The sequence below is a fragment of the Hyperolius riggenbachi genome, chromosome 1 (assembly GCF_040937935.1).
Source record: "Hyperolius riggenbachi isolate aHypRig1 chromosome 1, aHypRig1.pri, whole genome shotgun sequence".
In the NCBI taxonomy this organism is placed as follows: domain Eukaryota; kingdom Metazoa; phylum Chordata; class Amphibia; order Anura; family Hyperoliidae; genus Hyperolius; species Hyperolius riggenbachi.
In genome coordinates, this window is record NC_090646.1 from 407632994 (window position 1) to 407658802 (window position 25809).

The 25809-nt window shown below is 45.8% G+C and overlaps 1 protein-coding gene across 5 annotated transcripts in view; it reads left to right on the forward strand.

The window, feature by feature from the left end:
* Positions 1-25809, forward strand: part of SPATA6L (spermatogenesis associated 6 like) — a 108633-nt gene that overhangs the window by 62683 nt on the left and 20141 nt on the right. For all 5 annotated transcript variants that reach the window (XM_068235622.1, XM_068235633.1, XM_068235612.1 and 2 more), the window contains 2 exons: positions 20939-21016; positions 21157-21417. In XM_068235622.1, the coding sequence (XP_068091723.1) occupies positions 20939-21016; positions 21157-21417 (339 nt within the window). The remainder of the gene's footprint in view (positions 1-20938; positions 21017-21156; positions 21418-25809) is intronic.

Sequence of the window (25809 nt, forward strand, 5' to 3'; positions counted from 1 at the left end):
GGGCAGCAGTCGCCAGAAAATCGCAATGTGGGCAGCAGTCACCAGAAAATCGCAATGTGGGCAGCAGGCACCAGGAAATTGCAATGTGGGCAGCAGGCACCAGAAAATCGCAATGTGGGCAGCAGGCACCAGAAAATCGCAATGTGGGCAGCAGACACCAGAAAATCGTAATGTGGGCAGCAGACACCAGTAAATCGTAATGTGGGCAGCAGACACCAGAAAATCGTAATGTAGGCAGCAGACACCAGAAAATCGTAATGTGGGCAGCAGTTACCAGAAAATCGTAATGTGGGCAGCAGTCACCAGAAAATGCAATGTGGGCAGCAGTGACCAGAAAATCGTAATGTGGGCAGCAGTGACCAGAAAATCGTAATGTGGGCAGCAGACACCAGAAAATCGTAATGTGGGCAGCAGACACCAGAAAATCACAATGTGGGCAGCAGTGACCAGAAAATCACAATGTGGGCAGCAGACACCAGAAAAAAAATGCACCTGTGAAAAAAAACCAAATCACTTACCTGACAGAAGTCTCCTCTCCCGGCTTCAGGCGCAGCTCCCCGACGATCCTCCAGCAGCACATCTCCCGCGCTGACAGGCAGAGTGCAGGGCTATGGCAAGATGGCTCCCGAAGCCCTGTACTGGAGACACAAATAGTCTCCAATGCAGGGCTTTGGCAGCCATCTTGCCGTAGCCCTACTCTGCCTCTCGGGAGACTGCAGGCTGCGGGGAAGACGTTCTACACCCGGCTGGGGGGTCCCGCAATCGGGAGGGCGTCAGCGCTCCCCCCCCCCACACACAGCTGGCGGGCCCCCCTGCGACAGATGGGGTTGTATCCCCGGCGCACACACATGAGCATGCGGCAGCTGCACTATAACATTCCGTGGCTGCCGCTGCTCAGATTCAGGAGGCACTTCCGATCTTGGTGCGAGGGGGTGGTTTCAGACACCCGGAACACCCCCTTCGGTGCGCCAGTGGGTTTGTAGGAAGCAGTTGAACCTGACACACCTCTAGGCAGATGCTGGAGTACATGTACAAACTACATACAGGCGCCATGAAGAGATGGTCCTGGCTAAGATCTTACTTTCAGACTGTGCTGCAAGGCATGTAGAGTACATTTGCTACTGTGCTAGCCTGATAGCAGGAAGAAAATCATCAGTGGACTAGAATTGCATTATTGAGGTTGGCTTGGGGTCTAATTACTGTACCTATTGTGGCAGCTGCAGATTCCAATCTGCTTCAGGATTCCCTGAGAGAGGTGCTAAGGTGAGTAAATGCTTCTACACCAGAATTTGGCTAATTCTCCAGAGGACTCCTCAGCTGGGAAATAAAAGCCCAATCAACTTAGCATGATAGGTTAGCAGAAATGTTTAGTGATTTGTCTTGTTAAATAATATTTCAATTATTGTTTTGTTCCAGACAAGCACTAAGCTTGTCCTGCGTAGAGAGAATGGCTCCGTGTTTAAGTTTAGTTAGAGGCTATCTAGTGGCAAGGTTTTTGTTAATGCTTTGTTTATGCTTTGTTACTTGTTTTCTTTTTCTATAAATAGAATAACGAGTTTGTAAATACAGCACAAATGAAGCTTGGAGTTGATGAAATACAAAGACTGTCCCAGTCCCAGTAGTCACATTTATGTGGTACTTGAAATGATACCTGAAGAGAAAGAGTTTTATGGAGGCTGTTTGTTTATTGTTTATTTCCTTTTAAACAATACCAGTTGCCTGGCAGTCCTGCTGATCTTTCATGTATCAGTAGTGTCTGAATCAGCCACCTGAAACAAGCATGCTTCAAATCCAATCAGACTTCAGTCAAACATCTGATCTGCATGCTTGTCCAGGGTCTGTGGCTAAATTTATTAAAGCTAGATGATCAGCAGGACAGCCACACAATCTGCATTGTTTAAAAGGAAATAAATATGGCAGCCTCCATATCCCTCTCACTTGAAATGTCCTTTGAAGTAGGTCCCTATAGTTGTGTCTATTGTTTTATTATTTGTGACTTGTGGGCTTTGATAACTTATGATTGTGTACAAGATGTTCCAGGTCTCATGTGAAATGCTTTATTACAGTCACAAAGTTCTTTCTTCTGTAGCACGCTGTACGTTTTACTTGTTTTCCCATTTCTTGCTTTCAGCTTTTTAACAGAGATCTTCCTCTTAGAACATTTTCTGTCCTTGACTGAACAGATGTGTCACATTATTTACTGCCGTAATTTTTCTGTTTCGAGCTGTGCTCACAACCTCCTTAATTTACAACCAGGTTCCTCAACCTCATTCATGCTTTAGCTGGATATTATGGTTTGCTGCGTTATAAAATGAGATATTAAATCACTGCTTGCGAGATAAAACAGGAGCCTGTTGGTCCTTTTGTGACATTGACCTTTCTAAACATCCCCTTTAGTATATAGCCTATTGTCCGACCACTCTTTTCCATTTTTGTGTATGTTAAGATTTAATTTCATAATTAATTATACATTAATGTATCTGAGCTGAGGAGTATTTTTACAAAACAAAAACCGCACAAGTTCCTCTCACAAAGATCATTCCATGCATACCTGCTGTTTGCTAGAGATAATGATTTTCCTATTGCTATTGCTTTTGTAAAGAACTATGAACTTCAACAGTATTGACTAACTGTCCCAGCATGCTATATCACTTTAGTGTAAACACTGTCCTCTTAAGAGAGTTCAGAGGTGGAGATACCCCTTTAGTGTCTGCAGCAGGTTGGAAATGTTACTTAGGTCAGTGTAGGGATCTGCTCTGTTGGCAGGCAGTTTTTTGTCATTTCCAGGGCTGCATTCTGCAGGTCTCTGGAAAAAAGAGCTTTTGTCAGCTTGCAGCTTGCTGCAGTGGTAATTTGCATCCACTTGTTTTGCAAATTGACTTCTCTACTTCTCTGGAAGGGCTTCAGTATAAATGTCACTTCCTCCCAGAAGTCTTTGCTCGTCATAATTCCTGCTTAGTCAGACTGTATTGAGCCCAGCCTTGTGTGATCTATTTGCAAGGTTTTTTGTTAGCTTATTCAGGAATTGGTTTCTCAACTCCTGTCAGCTTGAACTAATCTTGCTATTTTGATCTCTGCTGCTAGTTAGGGTGGTACGCTGCTTGTCGCTGTTGCGCTTAAAGCACGGCGACTGTGCCTTGAACGCGTTTTGTCTCTGTTGCGCATGTTTAGCAAGTACGTTTGTTATTTTCACATTGTATTGGATGTGTTCTGTTTTCTTGTTCTCGTCTTAGTGCTGCGTTTGCATTAAGGCGATTCTCTGTCTATTATCGAAGTGAGCGTTCACTGCGGTTGTGCATCGCTACTTTGATCTCGGAACTTCTCTCTTCTTGTCTCACGTTGGGGATATACGCCGTTGCATGGTTTGCAGCTAGATTGGCAGACATTCCTTCAGTCTGTCTTAGTCTTGTCTGAAGTCTGCGAAGTGAGCGTGCACTGCGGTTGTGCATCGATCTCTGTACTTCTCTCTTCTTGTCTCACGTTGGGGATGAACGCCGTTGCATGGTTTGCAGCTAGACTGGCGGACATTCCTTCAGTCTGTCTTAGTCTTGTCTGAAGTTTGCAAAGTGAGCGCGCACTGCGGTCGTGCATCGCTACTTCGATTCCTGTTACCTCGGTCTCTGTTCTTGTGTTGTGGATGAATGCCGTTGCATAGCTTGCAACTAGATTGGCAGACATCCATTCATTCTATGACTGTCCAGTCTGTTTCTATGCATTCTGCTCTAGCCTATCCTGTCTCAGTGCTGTGTTCACACTTGTGCATTGTTTTTGCATTGTGCAGTCGCAGTCTAGTGTCTCTGGATCGCACAGAGGAATCTCTCCTCTGTGCTCCACAGCGCCTTCTGCTGGCTGCTTTGTGTCCACCATTACTGGATCCTTTTTGTTTGAACGTTTGTAGGAGATCTTCTCTATGTCAGCGCACCTGCTGTGCGCTGACCGAGGGGATTATTCCGCATTCGTTACAGTCAGTTTCAGAATTTTCAAAAAGCATGATGGCAGCTCCCATGAAACAATGAAAGCCCATTCTGCAGCCGAAAGTGAGTCAATGGGTCTGATCCAATTCATTTTTCTAGTAAGTTTTCTCCTAGGTGACATTTTCACATCTTATCAATAAAATGGGCAGCATGGTGGCGTAGTGGTTAGCTCTCTCCCCTTGCAGCGCTGGGTCCCTGGTTCGAATCCCAGCCAGGGCACTATCTGCAAAAGAGTTTGTATGTTCTCTCCGTGTCTGCGTGGGTTTCCTCCGGGCACTCCGGTTTCCTCCCACATTCCAAAAAACATACAGATAAGTTAATTGGCTCCTCCTAAAATTGGCCCTAGACTACAGTACTTACACTACATAATATAGACATATGGCAATGGTAGGGATTAGATTGTGAGCTCCTTTGAGGGACAGTTAGTGACGATATATATATATACATTGTACAGCGCTGCGTAATATGTCGGCGCTATATAAATACTAAAATAATAATAATAATAATAATAAAATGCATTTTAAGCACACAGCAAGCAAGGAAATAATACATTTGTTAGTATCTTTTCACCTACTTTTTGGTACTTTGTCAATTGCAGAGTGCCAAAAAGTTATTTTAAACAGAAGAAAAAAAAATTATCTCCTAGGAGAAAACTTAGGAGAAAAAGTGATTTTAGGTCAGGCCCAGCGTGTACTAGGGACATTCCTGACCCTGATCTGTATATGAATACTTCCTGAAACGAACATGTCAGAAGAGCACCCAATTGCTGCACCTTAGTCTGTGTTCCAGTGGGTGTGAGTTCTTTTGTCTTGCATAATAACATTATACATATAAAATGTAGTGAAAAAGGCACCAATCAATCAAGAGGTGGATGGCGGATTCTGGTGCATTGGAGACATGGACTGTGAAATCTCCTAGAGAGGATTGCTAGCTTTGATTTCTTTAGATAATAAAACGTTTGGGTTACAAAAATTGACCTTTGTAATGTGTTTTTAATCTTGGGTACAGCATGCGGTTCATTTAAAATTCCCTTTATTGCTACTTCACCAATTGAAATATTCAAACAGATTAATAATGAGACTGAATATATGTACTAGATGCTTAAAATAAAATAAAAGGAACAGAACAGAGACAATCAACATAAGGTCATTTTTCGATTCACTTTTTCTCCTAAACTTTCTCCTAGGTTATATTCTAAAGGTGGCCACTAACAGTCCAATTTCTGTTAGTGTGCGCGCACGCGTGCGGCAGACGGATGCACGCGCTCGTCACTCATTTTCAAACGGGCTTAGGTCACTAGTAAATAAATAGTCTTTAATAGTACTGGCAATGCATTCCCTGGGTCTCCGCCCACTTCCTCAGGCCAAATCAAGTGCCACGCTATGTTCAGAGCCAGAAATAGAGCACCTTTTTTTCTGTTTAGGGTGACAGTTCACTCCTCCCCCCTTTTATTGGCATGACACAAGGAATGAGACAGTTGTACCCCATGTCGTGGATATGTCTGAGAGTGGTGCCTCTTGAAACACTGACTCCAGCTGCAGTCCACCCCTTGTGAATCTCCCCTAAATTCTAGATTGAGTTGTGCTTCACAATCATCTCAAGGCTGTGGTTATCCCTGTTGCATGTGCACATTTTTCTGCCATTTTTTTTTCTTTTTACATACAGTAACTTTCCATTGACATGTTTGAGTACAGCACTCTGTGGGCAGCCAATTTCTTTAACAATGACTGTAGCTTACTGTCCTTGCGGAGGGTATCTCCACTGACTGTCTTATGGATAACTGACAAGTCAGCAGTCTTCAACATAGAAACAGAAAAAACTGGGTCTCTACCTGGATTTAAAGATAACCTTAAGTCAAAAAAAATGAGATGAACTCACCTGGGGCTTCCCTCAGCCCCCTGCAGCCGATCGGTGCCCTCGCAGCTCCGCTCCGATGCCTGTGGACCCGCCGGCGACGACTTCCGGTTTCGCCGTCACCGGCCGACAGGCATGGGAACGCGAGTGATTGTTCGCGTTCCCAGCCTGTATATCGCCCCCTATGCTGCTATTGCGGCTCCTTTGCGGATTTTTTTTTTTTAAGGAAAACCACATGAAAATAGGTCTAATATATAAAAAAAAAAAAAAAAAAAAAAAAAAGATAAATGTCATGGAAAACTTTTTTTCAGCATTTCTTGTTTATTCATCGTCACCGTCTTCTTTTGTTTCTCTCCATCTTTTTCTTCACCACCTTCTTTTTCTGTTTTACCCTCTTTTTGTTTCTCGTCATCAATCATTCATTACTATCATCTTCATCATCTTCTTCTTCACTGGCATCTGGTTCTTTAAGTTCTTCTTCTTCTTCACCTCGTTCATCTTCAATTGTTTTTTTTTCATCTTCTTCTTCACCTGGTTCTTCTTCGTCTTCTTATTCTCCTTCTTCATCATCATCATCTGATTCTGCTTCACCTGGTTCTTCTCTTCTTCTTCTTCACCTGGTTCTTCTCTTCTTCTTCTTCACCTGGTTCTTCTCTTCTTCATCTTCACCTGGTTCTTCTCTTCTTCATCTTCACCTGGTTCTTCTCTTTTTCATCTTCACCTGGTTCTTCTCTTCTTCTTCTTCTTCATCTGGTTCTTCTTCTTCTTCACCTGGTTCTTCTCTTCTTCTTCTTCACCTGGTTCTTCTCTTCTTCTTCTTCACCTGGTTCTTCTCTTCTTCTTCTTCACCTGGTTCTTCTTCATATTCTTATTCTTCGTCATAATCATCTGGTTCTTCTTCGCCTGGTTCTTTTCTTCGTCACCTGGTTCTTCTTTTTCACCTGATTCTTCTTCTTCTTCTTCACATGGTTATTATTCTTCTTCTTCACCGTCCACCACCAACATTCTTTGTTTTTTCCCTTACAGAACTGTACTGTTGTAAAATGTTATCTTCAACACCAGCATAGCTATTGTAGTGGCGCAATAGCTAGTGGCGCATGGCAGCAGCGCATAATTCTGTGGACCCTGGCGGTGGGAACACAGACAGGCAGGAGGATAACTATAGCAGCAGCAGGAGGAGGAGGAGTAGTGACGTATGGCAGCAGGCAATGCCACAGGCCAATGGTACCTAGCGTTGGTACCATGGCTGAAAATAAACAGCAAAGAGCAGGAGGAGGTTCCGGACAGCAGTCGTGCAGCCCACATTGTGCCCAATGCACAACTGGGACAGCACAGTTTTCAACCCAGGCACCTCAGAATTTTTTTTTTTTATACAACAGTATAGCTATTGTAGTGGCGTAATAGCTAGTGGTGGCGTATGGCAGCAGCGCATAATTCTGTGGACCCTGGCGGTTGGAACACAGACAGGCAGGAGGATAATTATAGCAGCAGCAGGAGGAGGAGTGGCGACCACGCCACCGGCCGCACTGAAGCACCTCTCGGACAGCACGCTGGAAGGGGGGAAAGACAGGACTTCCAGGGCGTACTGCGCCGGCTCACTCCAGATGTGCAACCGCTCCACCCAGTACTCCATGGGGTCCACGCTGCCGGTGTCAAGCCCACTGAAGGACCCCATGTACTCAGCCACCATCTGGGTCATGCGCTGGCTGTGGCTTTCAGAGGAGGTGGCTGCTGCACGCACCTCCTCTCTCGGCTGCTCTACCGTCATGTAGAGCGCCTGCGTCAATGGCAGCAGGTCTCCTGGGCGCCTGATGCTGCTGCTGCTGGCCGCAGGCATCGGCTGCTGTGCTGGCTGGACAGGGACAGGGGGTGGAAGCCTGGGGGAAGACTTCCTCCAGTCGCCGAACAAGGAGCTGCTGCAACTCGCTTGTGCGCTGCTCACGTCCTCTAGCAGGCAGAAACTGAGCCCACTTCCCCCTCAGCCGTGGATCCAGGATCATGCTGATGCAGGCGTCCTCCCTCGCTTGCATCTGCTTCACCCTGGGGTTCTGTGCGCAGGCAACGCAGCATGTGTGCTGCCATGGGGAACAGGGTGGTCCGTGACACAGAGACATCAGGGTCAGCGTCCTCCTCTGGCTCCTGAGCCTCTTCCTCTTCTCTCCACCCTCGCACCACTGCTGCTGCGCTCCACTGTTCCCCCTCAGCAGCGACGTCCAGCACCTCCAACTCCTCCTCATCCTCCTCCAGGGATTCAAATTCCTGCACAGCAGTGGACTGCGCAGGCGGCTGCTGTTCCAGCTGCTTCCGGGCCTCCTCCCCCAAATCCACCAAATCGCCAAGTGCCCTGTCCAGCAGACAAACAAAGGGCACCCACTGGCAGAGGGATGCCCGCTTCTGGCTCACCAGGTTGGTTCCCTGCTGGAAGGGAGCCAACACCAAGCAGACCTGCTGCATCTGCCCCCACTGTGCGTTGGTGAGGATCTGGAGTTTGGGGTTGCCTTCCAGAGTGGCCTCCACGATGTACCGGTTGACTGCCCTCCTCTACTCAACCAGCCGCTCCAACATCGCCAGGGTGGAGTTCCAGCGAGTCGGCACATTGATGAAAAGGCGGTGTGGTGGCAGGCCCTCGCGCTGCTGGATCTCTGTCAGCTTTGATGCTGCAGCAGCTAAGCGGCGGAAAGTGCGCACAATTTTCCGCCCCGCTTCCAACAGCCCCTCCATCCTCTGGTAGGTGCGCAGGAACTTCTGCACCACCAGGTTCAGGACATGGGCCAAGCAGGGGATGTGGGATAAGTGTCCCCTACTGATGGCAGATAGCAGGTTGGCGGCATTGTCGGACACCACCAATCCGACTCGGAGGCCTCTGGGGGTCAGCCACGTCTTCTCCTGCTCCCTTAGGTAGCAGAGCATGTTGGCTGATGTCAGACTGTTCTTCCCCAGGCTGACCATCTCCAGCAGCGCTTGGCAGTGGCAGGCCTTCACGCTGCTGTTGCGTTGTCGCTTGGCGACGGGAGCTGCTGCTTCTCCCCTGACCCCGCGTGGTGGCACCACATAGTGGGCGACTGGTGCCGCTGCTGCTGATGCGCCCGAGGGTGGACCTGCTGCTTCCTCGCTCGGGCTTTCCACCAGGCTGATCCAGTGTGCCGTAAAGGACAGATAGCGTTCTGTCCCAAAACGGCTGCTCCATGAATCCATGGTTAAGTGGATCCGTACACTCACAGCGTAATCTAGTGCGTGGCCCACGTTCGCCATGGCAAACCGGTGCAATGCTGGGATCGCCGTGCAGGAGAAGTAGTGGCGGCTGGGGACTTGCCACTCCGGGATCCCAAAATGCAGCAGCGCTCTCATGTCACTCCCCTCCTGCACGAAGGAATATGGCAGGAGCTGGGAGCACATGGCCCGGGCAAGCAACCCGTTCAGCACCCGGATGCGCCTGTGAGCGGGAGGCAACACCTTGGTCACACCGGGAAAGGACTCGCCAAGCAGGGTCTGGCGGTGTTTGCCTGCTCTGGAGGATGAGGAGGCCACTGTGGAGGGAGCTGATGAGGCAACTGAGGACTGGCTACCCGGGGGGGGGGGGGGGGGGGGTTGGGGGGTTGGGGTTGCTGCTGCTGTACTCCTGCTGCTGCTGCTGGGTGGGATGCTGCTGCTGCTGAAATCTGTGCGGTGGCTCTCTGGCTCTGACCACTGCCTGCGCCACTTTGCATCAGCTTCTCATACTCACAAAAGTCCTCAAAATGCCTGGTCTGTAAGTGGGTCGACGGGCACGAGGTACTCAGCTTGAGGGGATCGCGACCTCTGCTGAGACTGACCTTGCAACTGTTGCAAATTGCACGGGTCGGGTCCTCTGTGCACTTAGTGAAAAACCGCCAGACTGGGGACTTCAACCTGCCCTTTGAGCTTGAGGGCTGGGGTTTTTTGGTGCCCTTGGAGGCTTGTGCCTTTTTTGGTTTGGTTGGAGGTTTGCTGCAGGTGGTGGTAGCAGCTGAAGCAGCAGGCTGTGGCTCCTGCCTTCCACGACCTGTGCTTGCCGCCTTGCTCCTGCCATGCCTCTGCGCCAGAGACACCTCCTCCTCCGATGACGAGCTGCCTTCAAGCAAGTGTGCTGGTGGTACTGGTGGTGGCACATAGGAAGGATCCAGCACGTCATCATCATCCCCAAACATGCCCTCTGAGCCCGCCTCAACTACATCCTGTAGCCCAAAATATCCTGCATCACGTCCCTCCTCATCAGCACCAACAATAAACTGCTCCACCTCCAACTCCTCCTCCTCCTCCTGGCATGATGATGTCCCCATTATCTCCTGCTCAAAATTCTCCACAACATCCCTGTACACGGCTGCAGTCACTGGGGTGAAGACTGAGCTCAGTGAGGGCAGGCTGGTCAATGGGGTCACCGTGACCTCAAGCGGTGGTGGAGGCCTGCTGCGGACCGGGAGTGCTGGTGGTGGTGGCACTGGTCTCGCTGGTGCTGGAGGCCTGGTTGGAAACGGTGGCTTCCTGCTCCGCCATCATTTCCACCACAGCCTGCGCTTGACTCTCCATAATGGGCCGGGGGCGACGACCCGTCTCAAAGATGGGCGCAACGCGCTGCTGTTGCGCCTCTGCTCCCTCATCGACAACTCTGCGGTCAGTGGCTGGCGGCGGACCAGTCACAGACCTGCTGCTGCTGCTGGCAGTGGCTGCTGCAATGGCGCTGCCTCTCCTGGTGGTGCCTCGCCCTCTACCTCTACCAGTCATTTTGCACTTATATAAGAATACAGTAAAAAAAAAAAAAAACAAATGTGTAGAAAACGGCGGGAAAGGGTGTAAACTTTAATAAAGTCTGGTGGTGGTGGTGACTGACTGGTGGTAAGTGTCAACAAAAAATGAATTTTTTTTTTTTTTTTTTTTTTTTTTTTTTTGTAGTAGTAGTAGTAGTAGTAGTACTACTACTAACAGTGAGTCTCTACAGTACTAACTCGTGTGACAGTGGGTGACAATTACGGTCGGTCACACACGGTCAGACGCAATCAATAGGGTGCGCCGGCAAATGACAGTCACAGCAGGTGACAACAAGGGATGCTGGCCTGTGAATGTAACAATTTACTAAAGAAAGGTAATAAATCACACAGTAACAAATGGAAAAAATTAAATGAAGGGGTGGGTGGTGGTAGTAGTGGAAGACTACCACCTACCTAGTAGTAGTACGGTTGTACGCGCAGGTAGTAACTATGAAACGCCTGCTGTACTAAACAGTAAACAATATAACTGACGGCCAGACAGTGGGTGACCAATTACAGTCGGTCGGTCACACACGGTCAGACGCAATCAATAGGGTGCGCTGGCAAATGACACAAATGTAACAATTTACTAAAGAAAGGTAATACATCACACAGTAAAAAATGAAAAAAATTAAATGAAGGGGTAGTAGTAGTACGGTTGTACGCGCAGGTAGTAACTATGAAACGCCTGCTGTACTAAACAGTAAACAATATAACCAACTGCCAGACAGTGGGTGACCAATTACAGTCGGTTGGTCACACACGGTCAGATGCAATCAATAGGGTGCGCCGGCAAATAACAGTCACACAGCAGGTGACAACAAGGGATGCTGGCCTGTACACAGTCAATCAGTAACTAACTAGTATTAACTAACAGTATTGAAGCTATAAACTAACAGACTACAGCAAACAGCAGCAGTACAATTTAACTAAACTACTATAGTACACAACTAACTAGAATCCCTAACCTACCTAAGCTAGTAGTAGGCTAAGGCTGCCCTAGGCTAGCAGGCCTAGCCTGCACACAGACTAACACTAGCCTAGCACAGTATACAGTACACACTAGCTGACTACAAACAATCAAATTACTATCTATCTATATAAAAGTACAATGAATGTGTTTAGGAGGTGTTTAGGAAGCAAAACGCTAGGTTTAGCACAGAATACACTTGATCAGACACGCAGCACAGCACTGGAGATGCTCTCAGTACCAGCTCAGTCACACAAGTGCGTAGCGCCGCAAAATGGCCGCCGCCTTATATAGAGGAGGGGAGGGCCAGACTCCCCTCCTCTGATTTAGTTGCTACCGTTGCCAGGGACTCGACAGGAGGAATTCTGATTGGCCCGCGTCACTCCCAAATCCCGAAGCCGAACCCAACGCGTCATCCGGCCGAATTCAAATGCGCACATTCGCCCGCCTTCGGCTTCGGGTCTGGCTTATTCGGCTTCGGATTAGACTTCGGGAACGCTGAAATTTACCCGAATAATTCGGGTAAATTCACATTCGGGAGTCCTGGAGAGCAACCCTGTATACCACAGTGCAGAGCACAACGTTTCGACCCGAAGGTCTTTTTAACGTGCTTAACCTTTTCGGGACCATGTGAATGAGATCCTACGCCGCACTTGTGGCTGTTCTAGCCTGATGCGGCGTAGGATCTATGCCGGCCCGCAATTTCCACTCCCGACGCGATCGTGCGCACCCGGAGGGGGAGATCAAGCTGTCATATGACAGCCGACATCTCCCCCGAGTGATCAGCAGCCATCGCGTATGGCTGCTGATCACTACGATCGCCGTCGGATCGTAGTGATCTGTTTGACAGCTGCGGCGGCAGGGGGGGAAAGAAGAGGATCCACTCACCTCCCTGCCGTTCCAGCGACGATCGGCGCCCCCTCCGCTCTGGCCGGCATCTCCGCTTCATCTGACGTCAGCGCCGGGTCCCGGCTTGATGACGTCATCAAGCCGCGACCCGGAACTGCTCGTCAGACAGAACGGAGATGCCGGCCGGAGAAGAGGGTCCCGTGCGGCTCATCGCTGGAGCCTGGAAGGTAAGTGAAGGCTGCAGGCAGAAGGGGGAGGCACAGGCCACCATGGGGGACACCACTCTAGCCAGCCACACACGGGATCCGGCCGCCTGACCCCCCCAAACGCGCGCACCCCCTTCCCGCGCAAAATGCCTGGTCCTTAAGGGGGGGTAGGTGGCCGGTCCCGAAAAGGTTAAAGAACAAAGTGCAAGAACCCATTAAAAGAACAAATAATTTACATAAAAATGCTCAAAAGTGGGCAGGCACAATGCTTAAAGAGACAGGTCACAGTATGCAACAAGTACTAGCTTATAAGAAACATCTCAAATTGAATGCTTCATTCATTCCATTAGGAGCTACAGTTCCCAGTTCACTTATCCATTTGCTTTCCCTGCGCAGTAGTGAGGTTTGTGGATCAACACCTTCAATACAGTGAACTTTTTCCAACATGCACCATCTCAAATCTCCCACCGTATGTCTGTATTGATGGAAGTGTCTACCTACAGGAGATTCAAATTGGTCATTAGATTTTTTTGATTTCTCAGCCTTATACGTTTTGATGTTACTTCTATGTTCATTCAGCCCTGACAACCAGTGCCCCCCCCCCCCCCCCTTTGTCCTCTTTTTTAAAAACAAGCTGCTGGGCATTGATGAGTCTCTGTAATGCATCTCTGCTAAAGAAAGGCATTGTGCATGTTGGCATATTTTTCACAAGCCCATATTATCTCCAGCTTACTCACAAACAGTGATTCAAATACATTCAAGGCAGGGCAATTCACAGGTGCTTCATTTTTGTTCCTATTCCTAAGTTTGGCCGGAATCTCTTTCTGTATAGTATCCTCAGTCTGCACACCAGCCCCTAAACTGTTCACAGGTTTCTTCAAGTAATGCCATACTTTCCATTTCAATTTCCTTACTAGTTTATAGACACCAACCTTTAAAGAGAACCCGAGGTGTGTTTAAAGAATGTTATCTGCATACAGAGGCTGGATCTGCCTATACAGCCCAGCCTCTGTTGCTATCCCAAACCCCACTAAGGTCCCCCTGCACTCTGCAATCCCTCATAAATCACAGCCATGCTGTAAGGCTGTGTTTACATCTGTAGTGTCAGTCTCAGCTGCTCCCCCGCCTCCTGCATAGCTCCGGTCCCTGCCCCCGTCCCTTCCCTCCAATCAGCAGGTAGGGAAGGGATGCAGGCGGGGACTGGAGTTCTGCAGGAGGCGGGGAGAGCAGCAGACTGACACTATAGAGATAAACACAGCCAGCTCTGACAAGCTGTTTGTCAGCAGCGTGGCTGTGATTTATGAGGGATTGCAGAGTGCAGGGGGACTTGTTGGGATAACAACAGAGGCTGGGCTGTATAGGCAGATCCAGCCTCTGTATGCAGATAACATTCTTCAAACCCACCTCGGGTTCTCTTTAACCACTTAAGCCCGAAGGGTTGAAATTTTTTTACATCCGAGCAACTTTCACCTCCCATTCATTTGCCAATAACTTTATCACTACTCATCACAATGAATTGATCTATATCTTGTTTTTTCCGCCACCAATTAGGCTTTCTGTGGGTGGTACATTTTGCTAAGAACCACTTTACTGTAAATGCATTTTAACAGGAAGAATAAAAAAAACGGAAAAAAATTATTTCTCAGTTTTCAGCCATTATAGTTTTAAAATAATACATGCCTCCATAATTAAAACTCACGTATTGTATTTGCCCATATGCCCCGGGTATTACACCGTTAAAATTATGTCCCTATCACAATGTATGGCGACAATATTTTATTTGGAAATAAAGGTGCATTTTTTCAATTTGCGTCCATCACTATTTAGAAGCCCATAATTTATTAAATCATATTGATATATTCCTTTGACATGCATATTTAAAAAGTTCAGACCCTTAGGTAACTATTTATGTTTTTTTGTTTTTTTTATTATTGTAATTTTTTTTTTTTTTAATTTAAACTTGTATGTGGGTATTTTTTGGTGTGGGAGGTAAACAGGGAATTGTAAATGTTTGTAAATGTATTTTATTCAGTTTTAAGTGTTTTTGGTATAGTTAGCTATTTGGCCACAAGATAGCCACAATCAAAAAGTCCTGGGAGCGATCGATCTCGCTCCCAGGCAGAAGAAAGGAGACCAGAGCTCAGAAAAGCCGCAGCGTCTGAAGAGACGCTGTCGGCTTTTCTCCGGGGGGGTGTCCGATCAGCGAAAGGGATTTATAATCCCTTTCACTGATTAGTGGGCTAGCGGCCAGCAGCGGGGGAGCACACGGGGGGGGGCCCGCGGGAGCGCGCGCTGCCTAACTGGACGAAATTTTTCGTCCAGTTAGGCTTAAGTGGTTAAAGAGGAACTCCAGTGAAAATAATGTAATAAAAAAAGTGCTTCATTTTTACAATAATTATGTATAAATGTCAGTCAGTGTTTGCCCATTGTAAAATCTTTTAAATACCTGATTTACATTCTGACATTTATTACATGGTGACATTTTTACTGTTGGCAGGTGATGTAGCTGCTGCATGTTTTTTTTGGCAGTTGGAAACAGCTGTAAACAGCTATTTCCCACAATGCAACAGGGTTCACAGACAGGAAACTGCCAAGAGTACGTAATCAGAATTTCTTTGCGGAAGGGGTTTCACCACAATATCAGCCATACAGCGCCCCTGATGGTCTGTTTGGAAAAGGAAAAGATTTCTCATGTAAAAGGGGGTATCAGCTACTGATTGATAAAGTTCAATCCTTGGTCGGAGTTTCTCTTTAAATCAAACAGTGGTTGGCAAAAAGGTGGGAACAAAATTTAATCCTCTATTCAATATAGATTTCTCTGCATCATTAAAAGTATGCCCACTAATATTAATCAGCAGTTCAGACTGTGGGACAGCGTGCATACTCACAGATAATCCCATTTCTTCGGGAGTGCTCGTCACAGTTGCTGGATCTGGCTCCTGGTTAATATCCCAGATGTAGCTCGGGTCGCTGGAGCTGCTGGGGGTGTTGAGGGACCTCTCCTCAGCCTGGACCTCTGCGGTCGCCTGCCTCCTCTGCCCTCTCATCTCGGCTGTAATCCGCCTCTCCCGACGCCTGTGCCGCCTCCGCCTCTTGCTACAGAGGCCTCTATGGGAAAAAAACTATTGCCGTCTGCCCTTTGCTCAGCCTCTGACTCTGAGCTTTGGTGTCCTCTGGGCGGCTCACCAGCACCACCTCTCTTCGCTGATGTTTCTGGATGCTCCGGGCTAACTTTATTGAAGGTGTTGATCCACAAACCTCACTGCTGCGCAGGGAAATCAAATGGATAAGTGAATTGGGAACTTTAACCCCTAATGGAATGAATGAAGCATTCAATTTGAGATGTTTCTTATAAGCTAGTACTTGTTGCATACTGTGACCTGTCTCTTTAAGCATTATGCTCGCCCACTTTTGGACGTGTTTTATGTAAATTATTTGTCCTTTTAATGGGTTCTTGCACTTTGTTCTGTAAAAAGACCTTCAGGTCGAAACATTGTGCTCTGCACTGTGGTATTGCAATAAATCGGCCAAATGGTCTTTAAATCCAGGTAGAGACCCAGTTTTTTCTGTTTCTATGTTGAAGTTACCCTGTGGTGGATGAGGGCTTTGACTGGTTGACTCCCTGGTGCTGCAACTATTGGGTTGTAGTGTTGAGCTATCTTTACTAAAACAGCAGTCTTCCCCATGATTGTGTGGCCTACTGGACCAGACAGGATGACTATTTAAAGAGAATCTGTATTGTTAAAATCACACAAAAGTAAACATACCAGTGCGTTAGGGGACATCTCCTATTACCCTCTGTCACAATTTCGCCGCTCCCCGCCGCATTAAAAGTGGTTAAAAACAGTTTTAAAAAGTTTGTTTATAAACAAACAAAATGGCCACCAAAACAGGAAGTAGGTTGATGTACAGTATGTCCACACATAGAAAATACATCCATACACAAGCAGGCTGTATACACCCTTCCTTTTGAATCTCAAGAGGTCATTTGTGTGTTTCTTTCCCCCTGCATCTCTCATGCACTGAAGTTTCAGGCTGCTCTTTTCTTCCTGCAAACAGCTTTGCCCTTGTCTGAATTTCCTCAGTATGTGAAAGCCCAGCCAGCTCAGAGGACGATTTATCCAGCTTGTAAAAGATAAGAGAGAAGAGAGAAGCTGCCCTAATCTAAATAATACACAGGCAGTGTGCATAGAGGGGCCTGGAAGGGGGAGTTCATAGCAGAACCACAACACTGAAGAACTTGGCAGCCTTCCAGACACAGGCCGACAAGTCTGACAGGGGAAAGATACATTGATTTATTACAGAGACTGTGATAGCAGAAAGTGCTGCAGTAAGCCAGAACACATTAGAATAGCTTTTGGAACTTGTAGGATGATAAAAAACAGGATGCAATTTTTGTTACGGAGTCTCTTTAAAGCCACAGGACAAATTTGAAGGTGTAATGGTGTCTCATTCCACTCATCTGGTTAACCCAAGAGTCTGCAAACTTTTTCACACTATTATAATTTTCTAAGATATTTAATTTTGGATTTTCATGAATTATAAGCCATAGTCAGCAAAAGGAAAATAAATAAACCCTTGAAATATATCACTTTGTTTGTTATGAATCCATATAATATATGAATTTCACTTTTTGATTTGAATTATGGAAATAGTTTTTCTATTATATTCTAATTTATTTCGATTTGTTTATACTCTATATTGCAAATTCATGCACATTCAGCGACACACTGTTATGTAAAAGGGTCAAAAAAACGAAATCTAATCTGAGGTTGTAAATCAATACAGCAAGAGATTGGTGATCTCAAGTTGGTTTGTGTTTAGTTATTAAGTTACAGATATGGTATGAAAGGTTAAGGGTGCTATAAAAATGGATACATTGACAAAGAAAAGCCAACACATTGTGACTTGTATGAAAGAGGAAGTGCAACTCTGTATCTTGTCATATGTGTCTTATTTTGTAGCCAGCAGGTTTTATCGCTTCTTCTAGTAGTATAGCAGCTGCATTGGTTACACATCTATAAATAACATGTTTTTCTACTTATTGTTCAAATAAAATAATTCACTATCTAGACTACTGAGTTGTCAGTTTTGGAAAATGCCAGAAAGGCTTATCTGTTTTGCAGTGTTTGTGGCATTTGACATTGTGATGCATAGTAACATGAACTCTGCAAGGAGTATTTGTCACCCATTGTGTTTTCTTACACATACACACATTTTAGATGTATCCATTTTACATAGTTAAAATATTATGAATTGGCTTTTTTTCAATTAGTGTTAACTGACAGAACAAAAGCAACCCATCTTGACTACAAATGATCAGTGGTAACAGGCAAACTGTAAACTTTTTAAATATGCATCATGGATGGTTTAAGAATAATCAAAAAGAAAACTGAGCAAAATGAGTAAAAAAAAAATTATATTGTTTAGAAAGCTGATTGACATGACATATTGTAACGATCGGTGTAACACAGAGAGGGTCTGATTACCGGTGAACTGCAGTCTCACCAGCAATACAGAATATACCCGATTATTGGTGATCTGCAGTATCACCGATAATCAGATATATCTACTAACCTCTGGACACCAGGGAGAACAAGAGAGTGTATATGCAACAGTATACTTTGAGCACTTCTCCAGAAGTGTGTTCCTTCCTATGGCCTAGACTCTCCAGGAGGGAGGGGCTAGGCAGAAGATAGGAAGGTCAGAGCGTGAGTGACACCCAAGAGGGAGGGTGTCACTAACAGGTCTGGGAACTGCCTCTAACAGTAAGGCCAGTTCTCGAGGTCGGCAAGCCAGGTCGTTAACACACAGACAGATAGAGTACAGAATCAGGATGCAAATACAGAGTCAGGAACGAGCAGAGTTTGGCAACAGGATATCAGAAATAGCAAGGTACAAGATCAGAGTTCAGAAGGATCGTCAGACAGGCGGAAGGTCATAACAAATAATACAATGCAATGTTCCTAATGCTAAGGTGTGAACGCCTTGATGTCAACACCTTTGGAAACTATGCTAGAACACAGATACAAACAAGGTCTGAGTGCTAGCATGTTGTGATCGCAACGGCAGACAACCAGAGAATGCCCAGCACCCAGTATATATAGTAAAGTGCTCTCTGGCGCCTCCTCTAAGTGCTGGACCAATGGCAAGTGGTGAAATTGTCAGCTGACCAGCCTGGTCAGCTGACCCTTTTCTGGCTGTCATATAAGCTCTGCCTCTCAGCGCGCGCGCACGTCCTTCTAAATCTGTGTGGACTAGCAGTCCCAGCCACACCAGACATGTCTTGCAATGTAATCCCTGAATCAAGCGCAGGGACCGCCACCCCGCTCTCCAAGGGAGCGGCGGTTTCCCTGCGTCCGGCTGCACTGTCAGTCGCTCTGCTATCTGTGCAATCTGCTGCCTCCAACGCGGAATCCGCCACTCTGTCCATGCGGCATGCGGTGGTTTCTCCGTGTTGTGCCGCCTTGTTGGACGCGAAAACAGCCGCCTCACTCTGAGCCCTTGCGGCGGCTTTTCCGCGTTTCCTCACACATATACAGTGGTTTGCAAAAGTATTTGAAGTTTTCCACATTAAGGCCTCGATTCATAAAGCATTCCCGCATTCGGAAATGCTGAAAACGGCTCACTTTACCGACCATACAGCAAAATCTGTATTCATAAAGGCTTTTTCCGCATGAAAAGCCGACATTCGCGAGCAGAGTGATCAATCACCGCCTTGCGCGGTGATTATCATAGCAAAAGTAACAAGTAGTCAATTCATAAAGATTAGAGGTAGCGGTATGTGGAGGGGTATTACCGCTACCTCTGATGTGGCGAGAAGCGTGCGGAATACATTGCAGTGAATGGGACAGACCTCCCAAGCAGCTGCAGAGAGAACACCGCACGGAGGGATTCCGCCTGCTTCTCCTGTTTCCGCATGTCTCCCGACAGCCTAACGCCTGCCTACAGCGGAATATCTCCGCACGCCTGTCACAACTAGCAAAATTTTTATGAATTACCACCCTGAAGGCGGAAATACCGACAGCGGTGTTTCCCCGCTCGACGTTACCTTCCCGACAGCACTTTTATGAATCGAGGCCTTTGTCATATTACTGCCACAAACATGAATCAATTTGCTTTGGAATTCCACATGAAAGACCAATACAAAGTGGTGTACACGTGAGAAGTGGAACGAAAATCATACATGATTGCAAACATTTAAAAAAAAATAACTGCAAAGTGGGGTGTGCGTAATTATTCAGCCCCTTGCTGCAATTACAGCTGCAAGTCTTTTAGGGTATGTCTCTACCAGCTTTGCACATCTAGAGACTGAAATCCTTGCCCATTCTTCTTGCAAAACAGCTCCAGCTCAGTCAGATTAGATGGACAGCATTTATGAACAGCAGTTTTCAGATTTTGCCACAGATTCTCGATTGAATTTAGATCTGGACTTTGACTGGGCCATTCTAACACATGGATATGTTTTGTTTTAAACCATTCCATTGTTGCCCTGGCTTTATGTTTAAGGTTGGTCGACTTGCTGGAAGGCGAACCTCCGCCCCAGTCTCAAGTCTTTTGCAGACTCCAAGAGGTTTTCTTCCAAGATTACCCTGTATTTGGCTCCATCCATCTTCCCATCAACTCTGACCAGCTTCCCTGCCCCTGCTGAAGAGATGCACCCCCCGAGCGTGATGCTGCCACCACCATATTTGACAGTGGGGATGGTGTGTTCAGAGTGATGTGCAGTGTTAGTTTTCTGCCACACATAGCGTTTTGCATGTTGGCCAAAAAGTTCCATTTTGGTCTCATCTGACCAGAGCACCTTCTTCCACATGTTTGCTGTGTCCCCCACATGGCTTGTGGCAAACTGCAAACGGGACTTCTTATGCTTTTCTGTTAACAATGTCTTTCTTCTTGCCACTCTTCCTTAAAGGCCAACTTTGTGCAGTGCACGACTAATAGTTGTCCTATGGACAACTACTTTACAAGTATTTTATGCCCTGCAAACCCCCCAAAGCAAAGCCCCCGTTATCCCCTCAGGCGTGCTGGTTAGTTGAGACTTCCAGTTGCTTGAGTTCTGAATAACAGGGACTTTGTTGTAGATCATTTTTTCACCACCTATGCTTGGTGTGAGTCTGTGCCCACTGCAGATGTCACAGAGGTAACTGTTAGGCACTGTTCTGCTGTTTGAGACAGCTCTCATTCATTACACATTTTACAAGATGGAGTAATATGTTTGGTATATATTATTTTACTGCTCATCGTTCAAGTTTAAATATATATTTGTTTTATGTAAATGACATTTTGTGACATTCATTTTATCTGTATTTATCCTCTAAGGGAATTGCACCAAAAGTTGAGTTTTCTTCAAGGACAACTATAAAAGAGATGCCAAAGGAATTCCCTAAAAAATGCTCAGTAAGTTCCTTTGCACTGAATCATTTGGTTGTGAAAAACTTACCAAGCTGATGCAAGTTAAAAAAACAATTTCTGTCACAATGATGTTGGTGTTTACAAAGCCTACGCCTAACGAATGCTTTGTTTCTTTGTTTTTGCAGTCGAAGAAAGTACAATCTCAGAGATCCTTGTCAAATTCTCCTAACAGAAAATCAAGATCCCCAGCGAAAAGCTGCTCAAGCATAGAAAAGCTTTACAGCAGTCCAACCAGATCATCCAAGTCTCGATCCCCTTCCCCTTACTCACATCGGCGAATGTGCGAGCTTAGCCAGGACAAGCAGCAGCGTCTTGCTAATCTCAATCTGAGCAATAATGAATTTAAGTCAGATACTGATACAAAACCCCCATTCCTTGTAAGACATGTAAGTATTTACACAGCAAGTCCACTTTTGTGGTGAAAAAATAAAAATAGACTGTTATTGTAAGGATTCCTCCTGTGGCGTGTTCTGTCTATTGCGGTGGAGCCGCAAACGGACAGTTCTGGCTTGTCAGCCTGCATTCAGTTGTGCATTCGCAATGAGTCACATTGTCATTTGCAATTGCTCTGCAGTTCTGGGAAGCTCAGAATGCTGTCATCATTCCACCAATGGCTTACTACAGCGGAGCTGCAGCCAGATAGCCCTGGATTTCCTGCATGCATTTGTTATGATAGTCTTTCAGCTAGCAAATGGTAATCAAACCAGCTCAGGATTGAATGATTACCATTCAGCTGTGTGGAGATTTGAATGCTTGCATCCATTGGCTGATGCCAGCATAAAGGTCTGCCTCCCCTTTTAGACCTCGCCCGTCATAGTTTCAGCTCTTTCTAAGCTGTTACTGGGTCCTTTCATACTGTGAATAATATTACCTTGTCTTGCTACTTTCTAGCTCAGTTATCTTGTGGAGCTACGATTATATATTTCCCACGGGGACATATATACGTACTCCTTTCTAGTGCAGAGATTTTGTATTGCCTAGCTTAGTTCACTGTATTCCTCCAAATCTAGCTAGTCTCCCTTGCATATGTTATATATTGGTTCATCGCCAATATATACATATTCTAGTCAGCGTTTGTTATTTTCCTTGTATTCGTGCTACGGTGATATATCAGTGCCGCTGATATATACGTACTCGAAATGTTGATATCCTGTGTTTAGCTAGTCAGTGTTAAAGGGAAACTTCAGCCTAAACAAACATACTGTCATTAAGTTACATTAGTTATGTTAATTAGAATAGATGGGTAACATAATTTTTTACCCACCCTGTTTTAAAAGAACAGGCAAATGTTTGTGATTCATGGGGGCTGCCATCTTTGTCATGCGGGCAGCCATCTTTTTGGTTGAAAGGAGGTGACAGGAAGCATAAGACACAGTTCCAACTGTCCTGTGTCCTGATAACCCCTCCCAGCTGCATATGCTAGGCTTCAAATGTCAAATTCAAAATGTAAAAAAAAAATTTGCACCAAAACAGCAGAACGAGAGCAACAACATCAGAAATCCCATCATGCTTTGCACAGCATCAGGGGAAAAACGACTGGGCAGTTTTCTTCTGTGCAGCTAAAAATGAGGCTTGGATAATAGAAACAAAGTTCTGATGCTGTGAAACTGTTAATGAAACACCAGGCCTTTTCAGTGCTGCTGAGTCGATTTTTAGTCCGGAGGTTCACTTTAAGCATCTTTCGGTGGGTTGGGCTTATCGTGATCACCCGTGCTTAGCTAGCTTAGTTGTGTTTCTATTAGTTACGTTCTTTCCTGTAGTCTTGCCTGTGTGAATGCTTGCTGGTGACTTTTGTTAGCCTGCTTGATCTGCTTCTGTGGATGTGACTGTGAGCTGCGGTTGCTACTAGTTACACTCCAATCTATAGTCCTGTCTTGTACCTGTCTGAGTGCTTGCTATCGCAAGAGCAGCACACCATCGCACTGCGCTGCCATTGCATCTTATTTGTAGCGATATCGGAAGCCCAGAGCTGCAGTTGCTCTGGGCAGCCTGTGTAGCCTCTTCCATTATCCAGCTCTAAGCCTTGTTGTGCTGGGTGGTCAGAAAGTATGACCCCCCAGCATTTCAGTTATGTTGTTATCTGTAATTGTTTGACCCACAGTCATTAGTACTGTGCAGTGCTGAAACTAAACGTTTCTTTGTAAATGGTGCAGAAGAAAAAAGCAGAAGCATGGCAGCTGATCTTTCTGCCCAGTGTATAGGCTGGTGCACACCAAGAGCGGTTCTGAGCATTTTTTAAAATGCATGTAGGGTGAAAACCACTTGGCTAATGAATATGAATGGAAGTGGTTTTTTTTTTGCCCAAACGAAAACTTGGGTCCTGCCGCATTTTTGCGTTTTTCTGAGGCGTTTATGCTTCAATGTAAAGTATAGGAAAATTGAAAGTCGCTCTGAAAAGCACTAGATCAGAGCGGTTTTTCAATCGTTTTTCTTACAGAAGCTGTTCAGTTACAGCTCTACTGTAATAAAATATAAAATCTGCTACACAAAAACATTCCAAAAAAACGCTAGGCCTGTATGGAAAATTACTCTAAACTTGCCTAAAATTGCTCTCAAAAACCCCTTCAAAAACCGCTAGCGGTTTTTGGTGTGCACTGGCCCTATCATACACTTCATCTTAATACCAAAGGCTTTGGGAATTTCTCCTTTGAAAGAGCACATTTCTTGGACACCAATAAAGTTAAAACAGTAATGAATACTTTTATATGTTAGCCAATTAAGATCCAGTGGAAATGGCTTATGTAATCTGCATCTTGTTTTTAAAACAGTGGCTGTAATTATGTAAACTGCACCCACAGTATTGCTGGCATTGTGACAGCAGGATTTACTTCTTCCTGTATGAGTTACACTGTGGCTAGTCATGCAATCATATATTTTATATTTCTCTGTTAATAAAAAAAAGTAAAAAAAAAAACATGTAGAGCTGGCAATTGGGATATGGTTAGAGCTCTATTGATCTAAACTATACATGTCAAACTCTGGCCCGCAGAGCCATACCATGTGGCCCTAAAGTGGTTTCCCCACTTAACATTATATTTTGCCCACTCTAGACCACCAGGGAAGCCATAAGGGGGAGGGTTAAAGCTCTAGTCACCAGAAAACTGTACGGAGGGGTGGGAGGGGAACCACTAGACACCTGGGTACTGTTTGGGGGTGGGGGGCACTAGACACCAGGGAACTGTATAAGGAAGAAGGGGGTGGGACATTACACACTAGGAGGCTGTATAGGTGAGAGAGAAACGCCATTAGAACAGGGAACTGTACAGGAGAGGGAGGGAGGCCACTAGACACCAGGGAACTTCAAAAGGTGGCAACTAGACATTGAGGTTGGCCCACTACTTGGTTCCAATGTTCAATGTTGGCCGACTTTGTATTTGAGTTTTACACCCCAGAACTAAACTAGCATAGAAAGGTAAAATTACAAATTTGATGTATAGTCATTTACCCATGACAAAATAATCAGGGTTGCAGCTAGGGTTTTGGTGGCCCCAAGCAGCTTATTTCAGCGCTGTGTAATATGTTGGCGCTTTATAAATACAATAAATAAATAACTTGAGACCCCCTCCCCCAACTCCTTCCACAATGGAGCGAAGCACGCTGAGGCAGACAAATGGGTGTGGCCTGACCACCAAAGAAAGCGGCGTAGAAGACATGATGTTGGTGGACCCAAATACTAGCAAAATACAGGTAGTCCCCGGTTAATATATGAGATGGGGTACAGGTGGTACCCAGGGCCGGCACTACCATAGAGGCAAAAGAGGCAGCTGCCCCAGGGCCCCAGAGCTTGTAGGGGCCCCCAGTGGCTACAAAAGGAAAAAAAAATTCAAATCGGCCTTAGGCCTCTTGCACACTGCAAGTGATTCCGATTCAGATTCCGGTTTTTAATCAGTTTTTACATCCGATTCAGATTCCGCTTTGCAGTGTGCAGGGAGCAAACTGCAAATTAGAATCGTAATTGGATGTAAAGACTGATTAAAAAGCGGAATCTGAATCGGAATCACTTGCAGTGTGCAAGAGGCCTTATAGTTTTTGAGAAAATCGATTTTAAAGTATCAAAGGGAAAAAAATACACATTTAAATACCTGCCGACTTTAATGGTTAATAGCAAATCCACCTTAAATGCTAGAAGCCCTAAATTTGCAGGATATGTTAAGGAGATCATTAGGAATAAGAGGAAAAACAATTTTTCAAAAAGACCTTATAGTTTTTGAGAAAATCGATTTTAAAGTTTCGAAGGAAAAAAGTAAACTTTTAAATGCGGTAAATGTCACTTTTAGTAGCAAACCTAACGGTAGTGTAATTTTACATGTATCAAACGAAAGCGCAAAAAAATTTCCTGACGGGGTTTCCAGGGGGTCTATACACAGCTGCAGCGCTTTGGCCAGGGATCGCTATACAGCCGCAAGATGGCTGTAGGAAGATCCCTGGCATTTTTTCCTATTTTCCCAATTTTTTTTTATGTTTAGAGTGTGGGAATTTTTTTTTTTTTAATTATGTGGGGTCCCCCCTCCTGAAACTTTTTAACCCCTTGTCCCTCATGCAGGCTGGGATAGCCAGAATGTGGAGCTCCGACCGATTGGGACTTCACACCCTGACTATACCAGCTGCAAAAAAGATCCCCTAATGCCGATTTTTGTTCCGGGGTATATGTTGGGGGGGGGGCCCAGGTTTATTTTGCCCTGGGGCCCCATTGTTGCTTAAACCGGCCCTGGTGGTACCCTCAGTATAGGTAGCGAGCTATAGGTGCTGCAGTATAGTTTGCCAGGTACATGTGCTGC